This window comes from Saccoglossus kowalevskii, chromosome 12 (genome assembly GCF_978046115.1).
Source record: "Saccoglossus kowalevskii chromosome 12, keSacKowa6.1, whole genome shotgun sequence".
NCBI classification, from domain to species: Eukaryota; Metazoa; Hemichordata; class Enteropneusta; family Harrimaniidae; genus Saccoglossus; species Saccoglossus kowalevskii.
Window position 1 is genome coordinate 5227315 of NC_140652.1, and position 19425 is coordinate 5246739.

The 19425-nt window shown below is 39.0% G+C and overlaps 1 protein-coding gene and 1 long non-coding RNA gene across 2 annotated transcripts; one reads left to right on the forward strand and one right to left on the reverse strand.

Moving 5' to 3' along the window:
• Positions 1-8908: 8908 nt before the first annotated feature.
• Positions 8909-10909, forward strand: LOC100372847 (uncharacterized). The gene has a single exon (XM_006823501.2). The coding sequence runs from the start codon at positions 8909-8911 to the stop codon at positions 10907-10909; it is 2001 nt and encodes a 666-aa protein (XP_006823564.2).
• Positions 10910-11454: 545 nt separating this feature from the next.
• On the reverse strand, positions 11455-12399 carry LOC146735449 (uncharacterized). Its single transcript, XR_014931072.1, has 2 exons — positions 12238-12399; positions 11455-12013 (listed from the first exon to the last, which is right to left on the reverse strand). It is a non-coding gene; the product is annotated as an uncharacterized LOC146735449 (long non-coding RNA).
• Between the last annotated feature and the right edge of the window lie 7026 nt (positions 12400-19425).

Consider the following 19425-nt stretch of genomic DNA (forward strand, 5'->3'; position numbering starts at 1 on the left):
ATCTTGGACATTCAAGTTATAATACTAGAAGATATGTAAATATTATAACCCTGGCAAACCACATCGGTCCAGTAGTTTGCAAATTATTGCCCGGTTACCATGCTCTGACAGAAAGGGAAAAGTTACTCCATTGAAAAAAGCTGTGAAGAATCATGTTCATCTTCAAGGACTAAGCATACTTGGAGAAAACATCACTCTTATAGAGCAGTATGTATGTTCACTCTATGGTCAAGGGGCCAAACAATCAAGAAAGTTCTTTCGAGAAGATAAAGGAAATAGATGCTGGTATGCTTCCACACTGCAAAGATGTTCTGGTTAGGAAATTGCCACTGTGTAATTATATCTTTGGAAGCATGCACATCTACAGAATCCACTGGAGAACATCAAACTCACAGATCATGGATGGAAAGATGTAAATGGCGTTTTTTTCTACCTGTCTGGTTTACTTACAATCAGATGCTTTCCCAGATCATTGAACCAGACGATATCCCAGATAAAGATCAGGATGACAATGAAGATGACAACAGTATTGCTGCAACCGAAAGTGATGGGGACAGTGATGGTGATATATCGCAAATCACAGCTGCTGGTTATAATGGTAGTAGCAAATAATTTTGTTTTCGTTGTTTCTTTCAGCTTGAAGATGATATAGTTGAACAATGTCTTCAGAGCTGTTGATATAAGATGTCAACTCCACTTAGATAGACATGATATACAGTTATATAACTGTGTACATATATCATAAATCATGTTTTGTTGTTTTATTTTGAATCTATATTTAACAAGAAAATGCAAAGTATTAGGTAATATTTATGCATGATATGTTGGTTAAAATTGTATACTGATCTTGGACAATTATTTTTGCTAAAGCTTGGCGCAAGTGTCTTCATTGATAAATATATTAGAAATACAGAATATTGTGTATTTATTAGTTATGTCCTGTACTCCATTTGCCATAATAATTAGTTATTAGAATCATTAAGTGTTACATATACATATACATATATAAGAATTCCCACATGTGGGCAAATATTTATTGGCTAAACAATTACTTTTAGGCACAAAAGACCCATTTTGTCCGAAATCACCATGATGTGTCACTTCTTTAATACACATTTTGATGCATCATACATATTAGGTGAGTCAGTGCCCGTCAAGCATAAATATATTTGTTTACCATAATATTGATTATGGTTGAAAATAACCATTAATTGTTTGAAAACAATTGATTATTCGACCCATATTTGTCAAAACAAATAGAGATCGATGGTCAACCTAGTTATTCTATGTTATCAATATATCATATATTTTATGATTCCTTTCATTTTAAACATATATACACATAACAAATATTTTTAAAAACAAATTTGACGAAAAACCATTTCGAAAATTATTTATTTAAATTGACCTAAATTATCATTATCAAGTTATCATGAAAGTTCACACAATGCGGTCTCAAATATACCACAAAATCAATTTTGAAGTCATGAATAACGAAGTGCACTCTCATTGATCATGTTTTAGATGTCGAAGCCGTTGATTTTTTTATTCATATTTGAAAAAAAAACTAGTTTTTGGTTTACATTTTCTGTAAAGGGAAGTGATCATTTTGAGTGGGGTTTCGCAACTTCTCCATGTTTTATTCCATTTTAAATTACCCCTACATCTGAAAATCCGTGACACCTGGCAGCCATTCATTTTATAAAATACATGGCACATAAAGTTAATATGATTATGCCAAAAAATCATTTCTCAATATTGACAACGACAACGGAAATTGAATTTTACCCATATTTTCAAATGCCCATTTGTCGAATTAAAATACAAAATACGTTATAAAAAATTACATTAGCTGCGGTACATAATACGACCATTTATTATTTATTTACAAATGTCTCCATGAACATATCACAATATGTGATGAATTCAACATTGTCGAGTGTATAGCGCACAAATCTAAATTGAAAATTGATATATTGAAATCAAAATTTCAATATTCAATGTGTATTGGTAGGACCCGATCTAGTTTCGACGTATACGCAAATGGGCCGACATATCCGGTGGCAGTAAAAAATATTGTGGGGCAACAACATTTCAAAATGGGTATTGGGGTAGAAGGCGTGTCACCTTTTCAGTTTATTGCTAGTAAATGCTTCACCTACAAATTTATTTCGTGGACGTAATGCGGAATAATTCTCCTGAATACAGCGGTACTGTATTTACATAATTTTTCTTTTTAGTTGGATATTGATACAACCTTCAATAGATTGTTCAATCCCTATGCAGACTAAATTAGTAACCGCGAGAATGTTTTATTCGTAATATTGTGACATTGTATTCATTTTATTAGCAACAAAAGACAATCTATAAAACCAGTGTAACGAGTACAGCGCGTATCACTGTATTCCGTGCTAACTTGCCGCGGCATTCCCTAATCATGGCGTTAGATTCCGCCCTGAAGTTGGATAGCAACTACATTCAATCAATGGTTAGGACAGGGACTATTACGGGCGAGCTTCCTACTGTTCTAAGTGCTGTTTCGTTCTGTGTCAGTGCAAGTCATGTCGACATATATCAACTTCCAGCCAATAGAAAACGCCGTAATATTAGTGGTGTGGCTTAAATGGCATTCTACTACCTGTTCACCCAATGTAGATGACTCCAAATCAATCGTTTAACCAATTAGACTTTTTCAGTTTTCAGCAGGTTTGGATATTTCATAGTCTACGTGTAAATATCAAAAATGAAACATGTTTTGCCATAATTCCATCTTGTCTATTTGATACACACAAGGAAAAATGAATGGCCGCCAGGTGTCACGGATTAGAGAACTACAAACACTGGCAAAATATGATACAGAAAGAAAAAATCAGGATAGAAGAGGCTGACAAAAAGATGTACAAGTATATCGCAAAAAAATAAATGCTCACATTAGAACCAAAGAATGCAATAAAACAAAAAGAAATGCCATATCCTAAATAGTTTGAACATTTCCAAAATATCAGCACTACCACTGCAACTCCACCAGAGAAAGTCAGACAACTGGAAGCTAAACTAACACAACTAGAGGAATACAATATTAAAATAAACAAACATTTTGCTATTATGAACCACACTAGAATCAACAGACATAACCATTTGTCTAATGACTGGCAAATTGTTTATGAATTATAGTGTAATTTCACTTTTTACTAAATCCAATATGGCTGCTAAAAGAAGCCATTTTTCAAAAATCTGTTTCAAAAACTTTGTAGAGCTATCAACATAGGTGCCATATTCTAAACTGCTTCTCAAACAAGCAAGCAATTTTTAAGAAGATAATTTTTTGAGGTTTTTTGCATTTTTTTGATAAATTCAAGATGGCCGCCAAAACCACTTGAATCATGGGAAATATTTTCATGTACACATAATCATCTTATCGAAGGGATGTTGTATGCCAACTTTGGTGTCAATCTGGCAAATTGTTCATGAGTTATAGCGTATTTTCACTTTTCACTAAATCCAAGATGGCTGCCAAAGGAAGCTATTTTTCAAAAATCTGCTTCAGTAACTTTGTAAAGCTATGGCCATAGGTGCTTTAAAGCAAATTTCTGATGACATGAATGAGCCATTTTTAAGAAGAAGATTTTAAAAGTTTTTTTGTCAATTTTCACAAAATCCAATATGACGGCCAATGTCACATGACCGCTAAAGATTTTATTGCTGATATTTGCTAGATATGAGCCAATGATGCCACACAAAAAACCGGAAGTTCCTAGACCCTCAGAAAGTGGTGCAATTGAGCACTTCCGGTTTGTGTTCTACCTAAGATGGCGGCCAGGTCATGTGACCTACATAGCTGGTTTTGGGATATGCACCACAACTCATGGCCCTTTATCAGCAAGCAAAATAGCAAATCAATCGCAGCATTATTTTTCAAGTTACAGTGCCCTATTTCAGACACATATTAAGAACATCCTACCCCATATTGCGAGCATTCTCTGCTTTTTTTTGCAATCAAGTGGAGTGTAATCAACTCAAACAAGTTACTATGTATGCAACTCCTGTTGGTGTCATTCATTGATAGATGAAGAAAGATGAGAACTATTGATATGATTATGAATATGATCATTTATTTTATAGTTTAATACACAATGCACACAACTTTGCCAGGATTTTTATTCCCTCAGATATCATTGCGCAATTTTATGTTCAGCTCCGGGTGACTTTGGCATGACTACAGGGCAGAAAAGCCAGAAAAAAAGCAGGAGCTGGATGCAAATGAGACTGAGGCGCGAAAAAAGTGTGGATGACGTCGGGGAATGACTTTCTGTACGCGGCTTATTGCAATCGACGGAACAAAACAAACCCGTGACGGGATAACACACATAATAAAAATTAAACTGTAATCCGTGAAAATGGGTTTTATACGCACAATATTTACAAAATATTTGCCGAAAATAATAATATTTAATACGTATATGGCTCGTTTCGCTAATTACTAGTACAGATAATCACAAATCTGTAATCAGCGAATACACGTACAATATTAACAGCCGTTGGTTGAAACTTGACCAGTATATTCTGTAACCTTTCAGTAGTGTATATATAACAACATGAAACATATTCAAAAATCTGTAATCAGCATTAGAATTTTAAAAAGGGCCTATTTGCCTCCCACGTGGGCCCGCTCTGGAAGGTGAAAAGCACCCCGCTTTCCCGCTAAATTTGGAACGCACATGGGGTAGTACCAGCATATAGAGTGAACCTCCCGCGAGACCAGTACACATTGAGCTCAGTAAATATAATGATGGTAGTTGAATAGTCACAGGGAGACAAGTACACATGGAGCTCAGTAAACATGATGATGGGACTTGAATAGTCACAAGGAGACCATGACACATAGAGCTCAGTAAACATGGTGATGACCATGACACATGGAGCTCAGTAAAAATGGTGATGGTAGTTGAATAGTCACAGGGACCAGTACACATGAAGCTCAGTAAACATGCGATGACAGTTGAAGAGTCACAGGGAGACCAGTACACAAGGAGGTCAGTAAACATGGTGATGGTTGTTGAATAATCACAGGAAGATCAGTACACATGGGGCTCAGTTAACATGGTGATGGTAGTTGAATAGTCACAGGGACCAGTACACATGAAGCTCAGTAAACATGCGATGACAGTTGAAGAGTCACAGGGAGACCAGTACACATGGAGGTCAGTAAACATGGTGATGGTTGTTGAATAATCACAGGAAGATCAGTACACATGGGGCTCAGTTAACATGGTGATGGTAGTTGAATAGTCACAGGGACCAGTACATATGAGCTCAGTAAATATGGTGATGGTAGTTGAATAGTCACTAGGAGAACAGGACACATGGAGCTCATTAAACATGGTGATGGTAGTTGAATAGTCACAGGGATACCAGTACACATGGAGCTCAGTAAACATGGTGATGGTAGTTGAATAGTCACAGGGATACCAGTACACATGGAGCTCAGTAAACATGGTGATGGTAGTTGAATAGTCACTAGGAGAACAGGACACATGGAGCTCATTAAACATGGTGATGGTAGTTGAATAGTCACAAAGAGACCAATACACATGAAGCTCATTCAAGTTGATAGTAGTTGAATAGTCACAGGGAGACCAATACATACAGAGTTCAGTAAACATGGTGATGGTAGTTGAATAGTCACAAGGAGACCAGTACACATGGAGCTCAGTAAACATGGTGATGGTAGTTGAATAGTCACAGGGAGACCAGTACACATGGAGTTCAGTAAACATGGTGATGGTAGTTGAATGGTCACAGGGAGGCCAATACACATGGAGTTCAGTAAACATGGTGATGGTAGTTGAATAGTCACAGGGAGGCCAATACACATGGAGTTCAGTAAACATGGTGATGGTAGTTGAATAGTCACAGGGAGGCCAATACACATGGAGTTCAGTAAACATGGTGATGGTAGTTGAATAGTCACAAGGAGACCAGTACACATGGAGCTCAGTAAACATGGTGATGGTAGTTGAATAGTCACAGGGAGACCAGTACACATGGAGTTCAGTAAACATGGTGATGGTAGTTGAATGGTCACAGGGAGGCCAATACACATGGAGTTCAGTAAACATGGTGATGGTAGTTGAATAGTCACAGGGAGGCCAATACACATGGAGTTCAGTAAACATGGTGATGGTAGTTGAATATTCACAGGGAGACCAGTACACATGGAGTTCAGTAAACATGGTGATGGCAGTTGACTAGTCATAAATGCCTGTATATGTTGGGATTGCAGAGGCGCGGGTACAGTGCGCCCAATACAAACGATAGTGCACTAAACATTCTTCAATTATTACAAAAGAATTTAGCAAAGAGGTAAATAACCAGTGTTTACCGTGCACACATTTACATAAGACCAAACAAATTATTATCACAGGTGGGGTGCATGGAAACATATCAGTTAAAGGGCAGTAATCGTCGCGTAGCGCATCGGCGACAGTACTGTTGATAAACATTGATTTTCCCACAATCCAATGCGCTCTTCTAATGGAATCGCCAATGACTCCTTCGATACTTTCCAATCACCTAAAAAATACCTAATTAAAACTTAGTAATGTCTAAGTTTGTACTCGTTGATCTGCGCAACAGCCAAGGTCGCCATCTTTGTTTATATGAGACGCATATACTTCGCGCGTGCGTGGCGCGACGACTGCGCCCTTTAAGAAAAATACACGTCCAGTGTACGATAATAGTCACTAACACACTCATCCATGAATCTAAAATCAATAGTCGTATATATATTTCATCAAAGTACAAGAAGTAGTGGTATCTGTATCCTTTCTATCCCCCGAGTAATCTCAATGTTAAGTAAAACCGACCAAATAATCATTTTCAGTAACTGTGCAAACAGTATTTATCGTTTGTTTCACGACTAATGGGTCGTTTCCCATTCGTTTATCAGTCTTGTATAATAAAATCATAGAGTTGACATCATCCTAAAAAGCACCAGATTCTCCTTTAATTTTGTTCCCTTTAATTCCCGGGATACTATCCTCACAACTTTATTGGTTTTAAGTATTACGCAAAAACTCTACAGTACAGTCAAAGTACATTTAAAGCCAGTGTGGGAAGTGTGAGCTTGGCAAAATGGTTCAGTAGACTATATATTGATAGTGGGATGGACATACAGGTCTCACACCACTAATCAACCAATGGCTGCTCGTAGCCTAGCAAGAACCAATGAAATTTTTTAAATTTGTTTTTTCTCGGGTGTACCCTGTTTGAGGGCGTAATCACCCGAGACCAACATGTGGTCTTTTGTTTACTACTTAGGGACTGTGTACCTGTGGGTTTATTCTGTGTGTATTTGGATGTTCTAATCTTGGCGTTTTTCCAGTGATTTCTCTAGGTGCAATCCAAATACAGTAGGTGTGTCTTGTTTACCTGAGATTTGTAAGAGTTTGAGCTGGCCAACATGTTAGTTTTTTTCATATAGTTGTTTACTGGCATGTTGATTTCTCATTTTTGAGCCATGTTTTCAACTTTCTTCATCATTTTCATATAGCAATCTCGTCATATGTTAACATTGTCGTCTATGGAAATTCAATTAATGGTATGAACCCTATAGAGCCAAGTACATTTAGTGATGGTATACGTAGTGTGATTGGTAGAGGGTGCTCAGTAGCATTGTTGATGTCAGTGATGGTGCTTATAAAGCATGCATGTCCACCGATTTTCAAATTCTAGTTTAATTGAAAAGATATTTGTCTTTTTACAACAATAGAATTGGTGATTGAGGATACACGCTCATAAACTAATTTTCACATAATGTACAATGAAGTGTTCTATAGACCTCTGACCAACATAGCATGTACGTCTATGGCTTTCTCGTATGCAGTGCGTCTTCCAGGCATGTATTTAATTCTGAAAAAAATTGTGAAATGTACTTTTAAATCATCTTTATTTCCTCACAGCACATCTAGGTTCGCGAAACCGCGTATTAAAAACGACTCTGTTTATCGCGACACGTTGCCTAGCTACGCAAATGACATATCATATAATCACTACGTATGTCGTGCCACTTCGTTCCACCTGAGCGTGCCAGTGTAATATTTTCAGAAGTATTTGAACAATTTGAACTCGGTAGATTTGTTGTCAAAGATATTGCCATGGTTTTCAGATTGTTCTTGAACAATCATTCCATGAAGTCGTCTCAGTTACAGATGTTCGTTTAGTATTGTGACCGAAAACTGACTTTTAGGCATCATGTCACACAAATTGATTTCCTCCCATTGCACCTGGCAACGTGGAGATCAAGCTATGTTCATTACGCAAAGTACTGTGAAGTTGACAAGAACACGATTAAATGATCTGACAACAGACAATATGCTAGGCAAATATGTATGGCTAATCACTTTGACTCGACTCCAGTTTCATCAACAATGTTTTATTACCGCCATAAGCATTACAGGTGTTTAGACTGTGAAATGGATTTGTGTACAACGCCTACTAAAACTCACAGAGAAATATCAGTTAGTAAACATCATTATATTGCAACTCATGATGATTTTATGAATGCTAAATTACGAGACAAATTGATAGTTCACAGGAGTTCGCATCAAGAAAAACTTATTGAGTGTTCTTGCGAAATGTACCAATCTGCCCTTTGTGTTTGGGTTCACCCAACAAATAGATTATGTAAAACAAATAGTGAAATATTTTCAGGCATGGTAATTCAGTGACGATGTGACCTTGTTGATCGCAATCGATTTGTTGCCAAGCGAGTTGTCGTGGTTTCCGATTGTTTCCAAACAACGAAGTACTTTAAACCATGCCAGCTTTGAGCCGTCTATTTTGTTACAGGCAGCAGACTATATACATATGTCTCTTGCTCCTCTGTCATTTTAATTCATGTCGCAATATGGGAGCTGGCAATGTACACCATCGAATGACTAACACTGTCGCACGGCAGGAAGGTTATGAATCACGTCAACGAGTTATACCAGGTAAAATATCTGTTGTTGACAAGATTGACGAAGATCTGCTGACTTGTACAGTTTGTTTGGAACGTTACAAGAATCCAAAGATTTTACCATGTCACCATTCCTTCTGTGAGCAGTGTTTGGTGCAGTTGAAAGGAACACGTGGCACGGTTAAATGTCCCAACTGCAGACAACGTCATTCCGTGAATAATATTCAACAACTTCCACCAAGTACGATAATTAATTCTGTCATAGATATTATTGAAGATCAAGAAAGACATCGATGTCATGGAACATGCCATGGTTGTGAAGAAAACTCATCGACAAACAGGTGTGTAGACTGTGCTATGGATTTGTGTACAACGTGCACCAACGCTCACAGAAAAATGCCAGTCAGTCAACATCATCGTATTATGACTGTCGAGGAGTTTACAAAGGCTAAATCACAAAACAAATCGATAGCCTCATATGCAACTCACTGCACTTTCCATAAAGACAAACTCATTGAACTTTACTGTGAGAAATGCCAAGTACCAATCTGTCATTTATGTTTGAGGTCAAATCACAAAGGTCATGCAGTGATCGACTTGCATGGGGCAGCAGATCGATTAAGTAATATGGTAGCAGATTACATTAAACATTTGAAAGCAAAACAAAGTAAGGCAAGACAAAGTAAAGTAAGTGCCACAAAACATTCCGAACAATTAGCAAAACAATATTTGCAACAAAAGCATCAGATTCAAAAGCACTCACAGGAAACTATTGAGAAATTAACAAAAATAATAAAACAAGAAGAAAGAAATCACTTGAGCAAATTAAAAACTGATTATGAAAAAATGAACGAAAAGATCAAGAGGGAAATGCGCCAGTATAAAACAACTGAGGAACTACTGACAGGTACAATAACGTTTATAAACAATTTATTACAATATAGCAGTGCTGCACAGCTGATGAAAACTAGTAAAGAAACAACAAATCAACTGGAAACTATGATGTCACTTGATACAACATGGAATGGTGACAATAAATCACTTCCACAGTTTTATCCTGACGACATCACACTGCAAGGCGTACTGGGAACTTTTCAGACTATCGATGTTGATTCTGCCGCGCATTTGATGAAATTGGAGAAAACCATGGGGGGACAAGGCACGGAACAGGAGATGTTTGATGTACCACTTGGAGTGAGCATCAATACATGTGGTGATATTGTGGTGGCTGATAGTAAGAATGAGAGAGTTCAGGTTATAGATAACTATGGCAGACCAAAGTCACAGTTACAATTTACAGAATATAGTAAACCAGTCATTCCAATAGATGTAGCAGTATCAGTAGATAATACATACTTCATTACAGATGGAACATGGGAGGGCAATAGAGGAAATAGTCAAGTGATTGTTTGTAATCAATATGGGAAGGTTATACAGTGTTTTGGAAAGACACAATTACATAATCCACGTGGAATTGCTATCAACCATAATAATGGTGTTATATATGTGGTTGATAATGGTGCACATTGTATCAAGCTATATAAAATAGAAGATTATAGTTATATTAAGTCACTTGGTAGTTGGGGTCAAGGGCCATGCCAGTTTATATATCCTCAGTTTATAACTACTAATAGTGAGGGTTGTTTAATAGTTTCGGATGGAAGATATGGTCGTATTCAGGTTCTTACATCTGATGGTGTATTTATGTTTGCATTTAGTTGCTGCTCCAACACGTTTGACTGGCCTCGAGGAATTACTACTGATAAGAATGATAATATTTATGTAAATGATGGCAAAAATAGAGTGCAGATGTTTAACAGTAAAGGTGAATTTATAACCAATATTGCTAGTGGTAGAGATGTATTAAATAGCCTTAGGGGTATAGCAATTACTGATGATGGAAAAGTTGTGGTCACTGATTGTACAAATAGTGTTAAAATATTTTCATAAGTGATATCAATGTTCTTCAATTTAAGTGACATTTGACCTTAGTGATTAAACACTTAAAGATTTCATAGCAAATTTCATGTATATTAAAGTAATTTGTAATCTCCTACTTAGTAAATATAAAAGCGTGTACCAAGAATTAAGGAAAAGTTCTCATAGTCTTGCTTGTTCTTGACACAACCCTGAAAATCGTGTTATCCCAATTTAATATTATGCGATTACAACTTTTATTCTATAAAAGTGTTGAGTTTTTATCTCCCAAATACAAATTGGTAATTGAAATTGTTAGCATTTTGATAAGAAAAACTGTCTAGCAAATGCAGTGCGTCTTCCACTCGGAACGTTTCTTGGATAATAAAAAATGACCTGAAGTGGGGTCGGCATAGTTAGTCAGTCGCCGGTACATTCGCCTACCACTCATATAATAACACAAGGTAGGAAAGCATTGACACCATGACATCGGAATTGTCCGAAAATAACACGATTTTTGAAATTATATTTCGATCCGCTTCACACAACTCAAGCATGATATCGGTAGAAACTATCGATCGACTCATATTACCTTTATTCGAACTAAGAAAACGGGTAAAATCCTGTGAAAATCGAAACACCTGACCAAATTGCCACGATCTTCTCCGCGGATATTTTGAAACGAGACCCGAGCATGCGCAGTTCCCAAACATGTACGCGCGGACTGCATAATCTCAAAATTTAAAAATTTGTATTGTTGTACGTTGTATATGTTGTAATTTTAAATTGGTCTAATAGTTCGCAATATAAAAACCCGCACTTAATGAAATGAATGGTGCGGCTGAAAACTACAATTCAGTACACAATCGGCAATGCTGGCTCTACCACTTACATTTCCCACTCATTTTGTAACTATACCAATACCGTCAAGTTTGTTTGTTATAACTTCCGGTCTAAATTTAAAAGGCATTCGGTCCAAGTTGTTGTTGTTGCTTCTTTAACGAAAATGGCACCTGTCCACGTGGCCCTGATTGTATAATCCAGTCGTCGAATGATCGTGTGCACGACACAAGTTTTCAGTTACTTGAACAATATATAACATCGTTCACTGTGAACACCTTCGTTTACGGAAGGTATCTGAAAAAATAAGAATTAGCAATAAGAATTTATTATTCAATATTAGTTTTCATAATATATTGAATTCATAAAATTTCGAAATATAGTGAGTTAGTTATGTATTATTAGAGGGGCTGGTTTAGATTCCACATAAATTCGCACAGGTGTGTGGTAATCATCTTAGCATAGGGGATTTAGCATTGAGGCACCACCAATAGAATAATAGCGTTATCCAGTTTACTTACTTTAAATTGTTTCGTCAGAAAATGTTTAAATCACGTATGAGAATGCTCTGGTGTGATTCAAACTACCATATCAAATTCCATTAGGCCGTGATGTACTTTGCCGCGTGTTTTTCAACAGTTTGCTGCCTTGGACTCACTCGTACATCAGTGTTTTGATTATTTCAGCTCGTAACTATTGAGACAATATGCAAATGAGAAGATTATTTCAACCAATCGTGGGTTGTCTTAATGTTTTCATTGAATGTGAAATCCTATAATTTCATTTGTTTGATACGTTAGGACATCAATGGTAAGTCCAAGAAAGAGGTAAATTCTTTAAAAGGAAAAGGAAAAAAAGCTTTGTTCTCATTGAAACAAAAAGTTGGCGATAAATCTATTCTAAATTTAAAAAACAATGTTGTCCCCCTTCAATTAATTAATTAAACCAATACTAGTACGACAGTGATATTTTGAGAGACGAGAACTCTTACAAAACTGACATAGAAGATGTCTACATCTACATCTTTTACGATTCATCCTAGGTGCGCGGAAAAACACTCCCATAATGGGATTAGTAATTTCCAATAGATGTTTTTATGAGATGATTAAATACTATAGCCGAGTAATGAACACACCAAACGAACTTGTGAGGGTAGCAGCCTTGTTACATACTACACCTAAATAGTAAATGTTATTACGTAATAATTTAATTTTTTTTAAGTCATGCAGTGAACATCGACCATTGGGATTCGCGCTGTTCGACCAACCAACCAATGGGAATCGTGCTCTTCGCTGAGTGACACTGCGATCCCGTCGCAGAGTGCAATAATCGACATTCGGCGAGTCGCACAATCGCGTCGCACAATCGCGTCGCAGAGTTAGTTTTTAGACCCCAATACATACATGGCACTAAACAACGTCAATTAACAAAAAAAGAGTAGAAAAAATAGTCATCACTGGTGTCGGGTTTTCTAGTCTGTCGTCGCTATGGTTAGTTGCCTCGTATACCCGTTATTGTCGTCGCATTGTTTTATATGTGTTTCCCGGTGCGTTGACTTAAGAATGTCTTGCGTAATACTTCTATCGAACACTTGTCCTCTCATGACAACATACCTCCATGAATTCTCCAACACGACCTCTGGTAGCTATTTGCTGGTTCCAAAAAAAAATTATTGAACAATTTATATATTTAGTTGCTGGATTATTTTCACAATTGAACTAATGAGGTAGTAATTAAAAGTTTGTTTTCTTGGTGATTTCTGAATAAACTCTCAGTTACTCCTGCATTTTTGTTGATAATCTCATTTTTTGTATGACGTTTCGCACTCTCGGTGTTGATGACGTGATGTCTGTCAGTCGCTGACTTGGTTGTGCACGGGGTGTGAAACTGTCTGGTACACGTCCCGGACAACGACGACGCATTTTATCATTGACAACAATACACAGTATGGATTTATTTAGCCATGATCTGACCATGAAGACAAAGTGAGATATATTTAATTATTTCACGCCCAAGGTAGAAGCACGTGTCACACCTCTCGTTTCTTTCCTCTGCTGTTGGTGTAGGGCCAGCTAGCTCTGGGACCCCACTGGTGAGAGTATACGATAGAATTTTATCTTCAGGGGCGATTCGTGGTGTCACGAGTCGGTATTCAAAAATGCTTTGATGGGTTGAGGTGATGACTCAAAACAGATACAGGACAGCACAGGAAGCAATAGGCTGACAACAAAATCTCAGTTACAAGTCAACATGAGCATTTAATAAATAAGGCAAAATATCAACAAAATGTGTTAAATTTCATACACAATAGTACACAAACATTGTATAAAAATGCACAGCAAAACTCAGCTCATAGCTAGATACTATGCAGCAGTCAATAATAACTATGTTGGCAATATAATATAACAATATAACAACTATCCAAGTTCAATATCACCGTAAATGCACTTCAACAAGCCTTGCACTGCTATAAGTACATAACACAGGTGACAATATAATGAGAAATACACACTAAAGGTACACAATAAATTGGCTATATTCAATAATATCAATGTAGGCAAGGTACACATAAATAGGCTATGTTCAGACTAGTAAACTTGCCACACTCGAATGAAATACAATTACTTTTGTGTCAATAAATAAAGGAAATCACACTATTTAGAATAGCGTGCAACCTGTTGCCACTCACTCACACATACGGGTAGTCTTGCTACGTATAATGTCAGCTGGCTAAAAGTGGAATCGATAAACGCAAAAGGAAATTCGCGCGGCACAGAAATATATTAAGAGAAACCCAACTAAACACAAATGGGTAAAATTTCCTCAAATACTGTCACCACCTAAAACAAGTGACCCCAAATATTAGTACAACGTCTAAATGCAAGCAATAAGAAACAACAAACTGACATTTGAGCTAACAAGACACTGACGTCTCTCACGCGCATACACAGATACACACAGTGACAAATAAAAAAGGGGAAATAACCCAAGAAAAGTCTGAATAAACAGAAATAAGTGCACTGATAAATAACTCACAAGTCAATGTTCACTATTCGGTCTTTAGCTGCTTTTCCACGTCAGAACACATAAACGGCGATTTCCTGGGGGATTTCTGTCACAGCGAGGCAAAACAACAATATACGGCACCACAGGAACAGCAAGATTTCACACACTAGACTTCATACACACGTATTATACATACGTTGCGCTGTATTACAACCAAGTCCGACTCAATTTCCTACAAGCACTTGTCGCAAACAATACAAATCATGTACTGCGCAGTGTTCGTGTCACGATAAGCCTGTCCAACACTCACTCTTCCCCACAGCCTTTCCGTTGCTACCCGTCCTTCCACTGTTTTTGTACCCGTTCCCCCCGTCCTCGCGCTGTTTCTCCTGTTTCCTCCTCCTCGCGATGTTCGTTCCTTCATTCTCGCGCTGTTCGTCCCTCTCGCTAAGTTCTGATCTAGCGTTGAAGCGTACTCAGCCCATTGCTATGCGCGAGTCACATCATTCATAACAACTTTGTACAGATTCCACTGTTTCCTACGAGGTTCGCCATGATCACATGACAGTGTTCTAGAAGTAAACAACCGATGATGGGCGAGACCATTCATGAAAACGGGGGATGTCACTATCACACAAGGTTGAGCACAGCATACAAACTTACAAACAATGTGGCAACAACTTACACAATCTCACAACAAGGGACAGGAAGCGACTGTTGCCCCAAAGTTTACAAGAGAAAACTATGGGTGCGACACTCTCCTCCTCCAAACCCAAGGTCGTCCCCGACCGCATTAATCTTTGACAAAAAAAGTCAAAGACCATCGATCGACAACTCTCACAGAGAAAACAACTTTGTTCTTCATCACCACTATCTTCTCATTTTGCCATTGACTAGTTATCTTCATGTCAACTTCATCTTCACACTGACGGCTAGACCTTTTGACTTAATTATATAAAAAAAACTAACAATATCTCCCCAACAGAAGCTAATTTACATACAACAAAAATGCAAATATCAACACCATATACTTCCAAGTGTGCTAAATTTGGTATTTTAAAGTAAAAGGAACTGGGACCCCCTTCTTCATCTTGCTTCTCCGAAGTTCCACTTCCATCTACTTCCAGAACATCCTTTATCCCATCTACTTCCAGAACATCCTTTATCCTCTTCTCTCACATAAAGAGCAGATGCCAAACGACAACTATGGTGTCTCAACTAGAAGCATGATGAGAGCCTTAGCCTTTGACTCACTGAGTAGTGACACCAAACCACTGACTCACTTGCGACAATACATTCCTATGACTAGATTCCAACACTGGCACATGCATGATGGATTCAGTTGCGCTTGGAACTACATCTCCAACTTTGGTCTTACGACATGCCTCCAATTCAGACATCAGCTTACAAACTTGCTTCTTACAGTCCTCAAGTTCACCTTTAATAACCGCATATTTCTCTGTCTCAGATGGCTTCGGCGCACCATCACACCGCTGTGTACTGGCTATAAACTCATCATACCCATATCTCACAGGTGGTCTAGGTGCTCTCTTTGATCTCCTCACACTCTGACCCACAAATGGTACATCACTGGCTAAATCTCCATCAGGTGCAGGTTCTTCAGCAGTGGGCTCCTCCCTACTACCACTTGACTGGATCAGACCAATCTCCTCAGTTTCACATGACAATGGTTCAGACTCGGCCATACCTCTACAAGCTTCAGATTCTGCCAGCTGGATTTGTCCTTCTGCTGCTTTATTGGGATAGTTCTCCCGGGCATGCACTCTATTTGGAACCACCACCCACTCGACTGAGTCAGAATCAGTTTCATCTCCATCACTAGAACTGCTGTCTTTCTGCCTTGAGCGGGTTCTCACTACTCTTTGCCTGGGTAACTTCTGTTTTGACTGACGCATGGGTCTATCAGGATACTGAACTGGCAAGGAGTGACACGGGAGCAACATATTACGATGTAGAGTTCTATGGTTACCACTACCCTCGGGTCGCAGTTCATACACAGGAATGTTTGGACTTGTCTGTCTAATGACTATGTAGGGTTCTTTCTCCCATCGGTCTGCAATCTTATGTTTTCCTCGCACCGACAAATTCCTGACCAAGACCCTATCTCCTGGTTCCAAATCAGCTGTTCTTGTGTGTTTATCATATCGCTTCTTATGTTGAGCTGCTTTCTTGTCTGCATGCTCAGATGCTAACTTGTATGCCTCTGCCAGACGCTTGCGTAGATGGACAGCATACTCTGCAGCGCTCTCTACAGCATCCTCCTTAGTCTCAAGCCCCAGGTACACATCAACAGGCAATTTGGGGTGCCTCCCATACATCAAAAAATATGGAGAGTACCCCGTAGCATCACTTCTCGTGCAATTGTAGGCATGCACAACTGGTCCAACATGTTGCCTCCAATTCTGTTTCTGTTCCTCAGTAAGTGAGCCTAACATTCCAAGCAATGTCTGATTGAATCGCTCACACTGTCCATTCCCTTGCGGATGATAAGGTGTTGTCCGAGACTTGATAACACCTGTCATTTCACACAGATGGCGTATCACTCCACTTTCAAAGTTGCGACCTTGATCTGAATGAAGCCTAGCCGGGAAACCATAGTGATTCATAAAATGATCTACAAGGGCTTCTGCAGTGACCTTTGCTGTCTGATTTCTTGTGGGGATAGCTAATGCATATCTAGTGAAGTGGTCAGTTGCAACCAATATATCTTTATATCCCCCTTTAGATGCTTCAAGTGTAAGATAGTCAATGCACAACAACTCCAGTGGCCGTGTAGTTTTGATACTAACCAATGGAACCTTGGTTCTCCCCTCAGCAGTCACCTTGCGTCTGATACAGTTGTCACAGGACTGTACTTTCTTTACTACATCACCTGCCATCTTTGGCCAATAAAACCTGGCTCTCATCAACTCAAGTGTCCTGTCTTGTCCCAGATGCCCAACATCATCATGCAGTGCTTCAAGGGCAGTGCCGCGAAACCTTTTTGGCAAGAACAACTGATACATCATATGGCCGTCAGCATCTTTCCTCTGTCTGTACAGAACGCCCTTCCTCACACACAGTCGACTCCACTCCTTGAGGGCATCTAGCACCTCAACAGACTCAGTTTCGCGTTCCCTCTTGTTGGGTTTATGTCCTCTCAGAAAAAGCTCATGCACTCTTCCAACGACTGGATCCTTTAATTGCTCTTCTCGCCACATCTCAGGTGTCATTTCTGGAAGTGTCCCTTGACATACGTCAACACTTGGTTCACCTAGTGCCAAAGGCACAGCCGTTGATGCAGCACCAATCACCTCTACACAGGGAATTGTGTCAGCCATTTGAGCTCGACAAACAGCTGATACTTCTTCAGATGTCATGACTTCACTATCACGTTTTGTAGGTGGGCACCAGTCTAACCAATGAGGTTTCTCCTTCCTGTCTGTTGAGTACCCCTGCTGCGGTCGACGTGACAAGGCATCAGCATCACCATTCAATTTTCCTGGTCTGTACTCAAGTGTGAAATCATGCTCTGCAAGACGCGCCAACCACCGATGCCCCGTGGCATCCAAACGTGCTGATGTCAGGATGTAGGTCAGAGGATTGTTGTCTGTGACCACTTTGAATTTGTTTCCATACAACACATCCCTAAATTTATCACTGACTGCCCATTTCAGTGCTAAAAACTCCAGCTTGTGAGCTGGATAATTCTTTTCACTCTTGGAAAGCCCCCTGCTGGCATATGCCACTACTCTCTTCACTCCGTCATGGTCTTGATACAGGGCCGCACCCAGTCCTATTTGACTAGCATCTGTGTGCAACTCAAATGGTTTCTCGTAGTCAATATAGGCCAACACTGGCGGTGTTGTTAGACGATCAATCAATATTTCAAAAGCAGCTTGACATTCCGCAGTCCATTTGAACTCAGGAAGTTCTTTTCTGCCACAATATTTCTTCTTATTGTTCTTTCTTACATACAAACCCACGGTCAGTTCATTCAGTGGTTTTGCTATCTTTGCAAAATCCTTTACATAGCGACGATAATACCCAGCAACTCCCAAGAAAGTCTTCACTTCCTTGGCACTTCGTGGAACTGGCCACATACGCAGGGCTTCTGTTTTGGCAGGGTCTGTGCGTACTCCATCTTTAGAAACAATGTGTCCTAAGTATCTCACTTCCTGTCTGAAGAACTGGCACTTTTTGGCAGTGACCTTCAACCCATTGTCACGCAGCTTCTTCAGCACTTCTCCTAGCCTCTCAAGGTTTTCACGAAATGAAACAGAGTAGACAATCACATCATCCTGATAAACCAAACAGGTCTTAATGGCTAAGTCGCCTAGACATCTCTCCATAACTCTCTGAAATGAGCTGGCACTACCAGAGAGCCCCATAGGAAGCCTATTGCACTCATAGTGACCAACTGGTGTCACAAAAGCAGTCTTCTCTATGTCACGTTCATCCATGCTCATTTGCCAGTACCCACTCTTCAAGTCTATGGTTGAGAACCACTCTGCTCCCTTCAATGCGTCCATGCTTTCCTCTATTCTGGGCAGTGCATAGGCATCTCGGATGGTTTTCGAGTTCAATTTGCGATAGTCGATGCAGAGTCGCTTACTCCCATCCTTCTTCGCAACCAACACAATGGGAGCAGCATAAGGGCTGTTTGATTCTCTGATGATTCCACCATCTAGCATCCCCTGGAG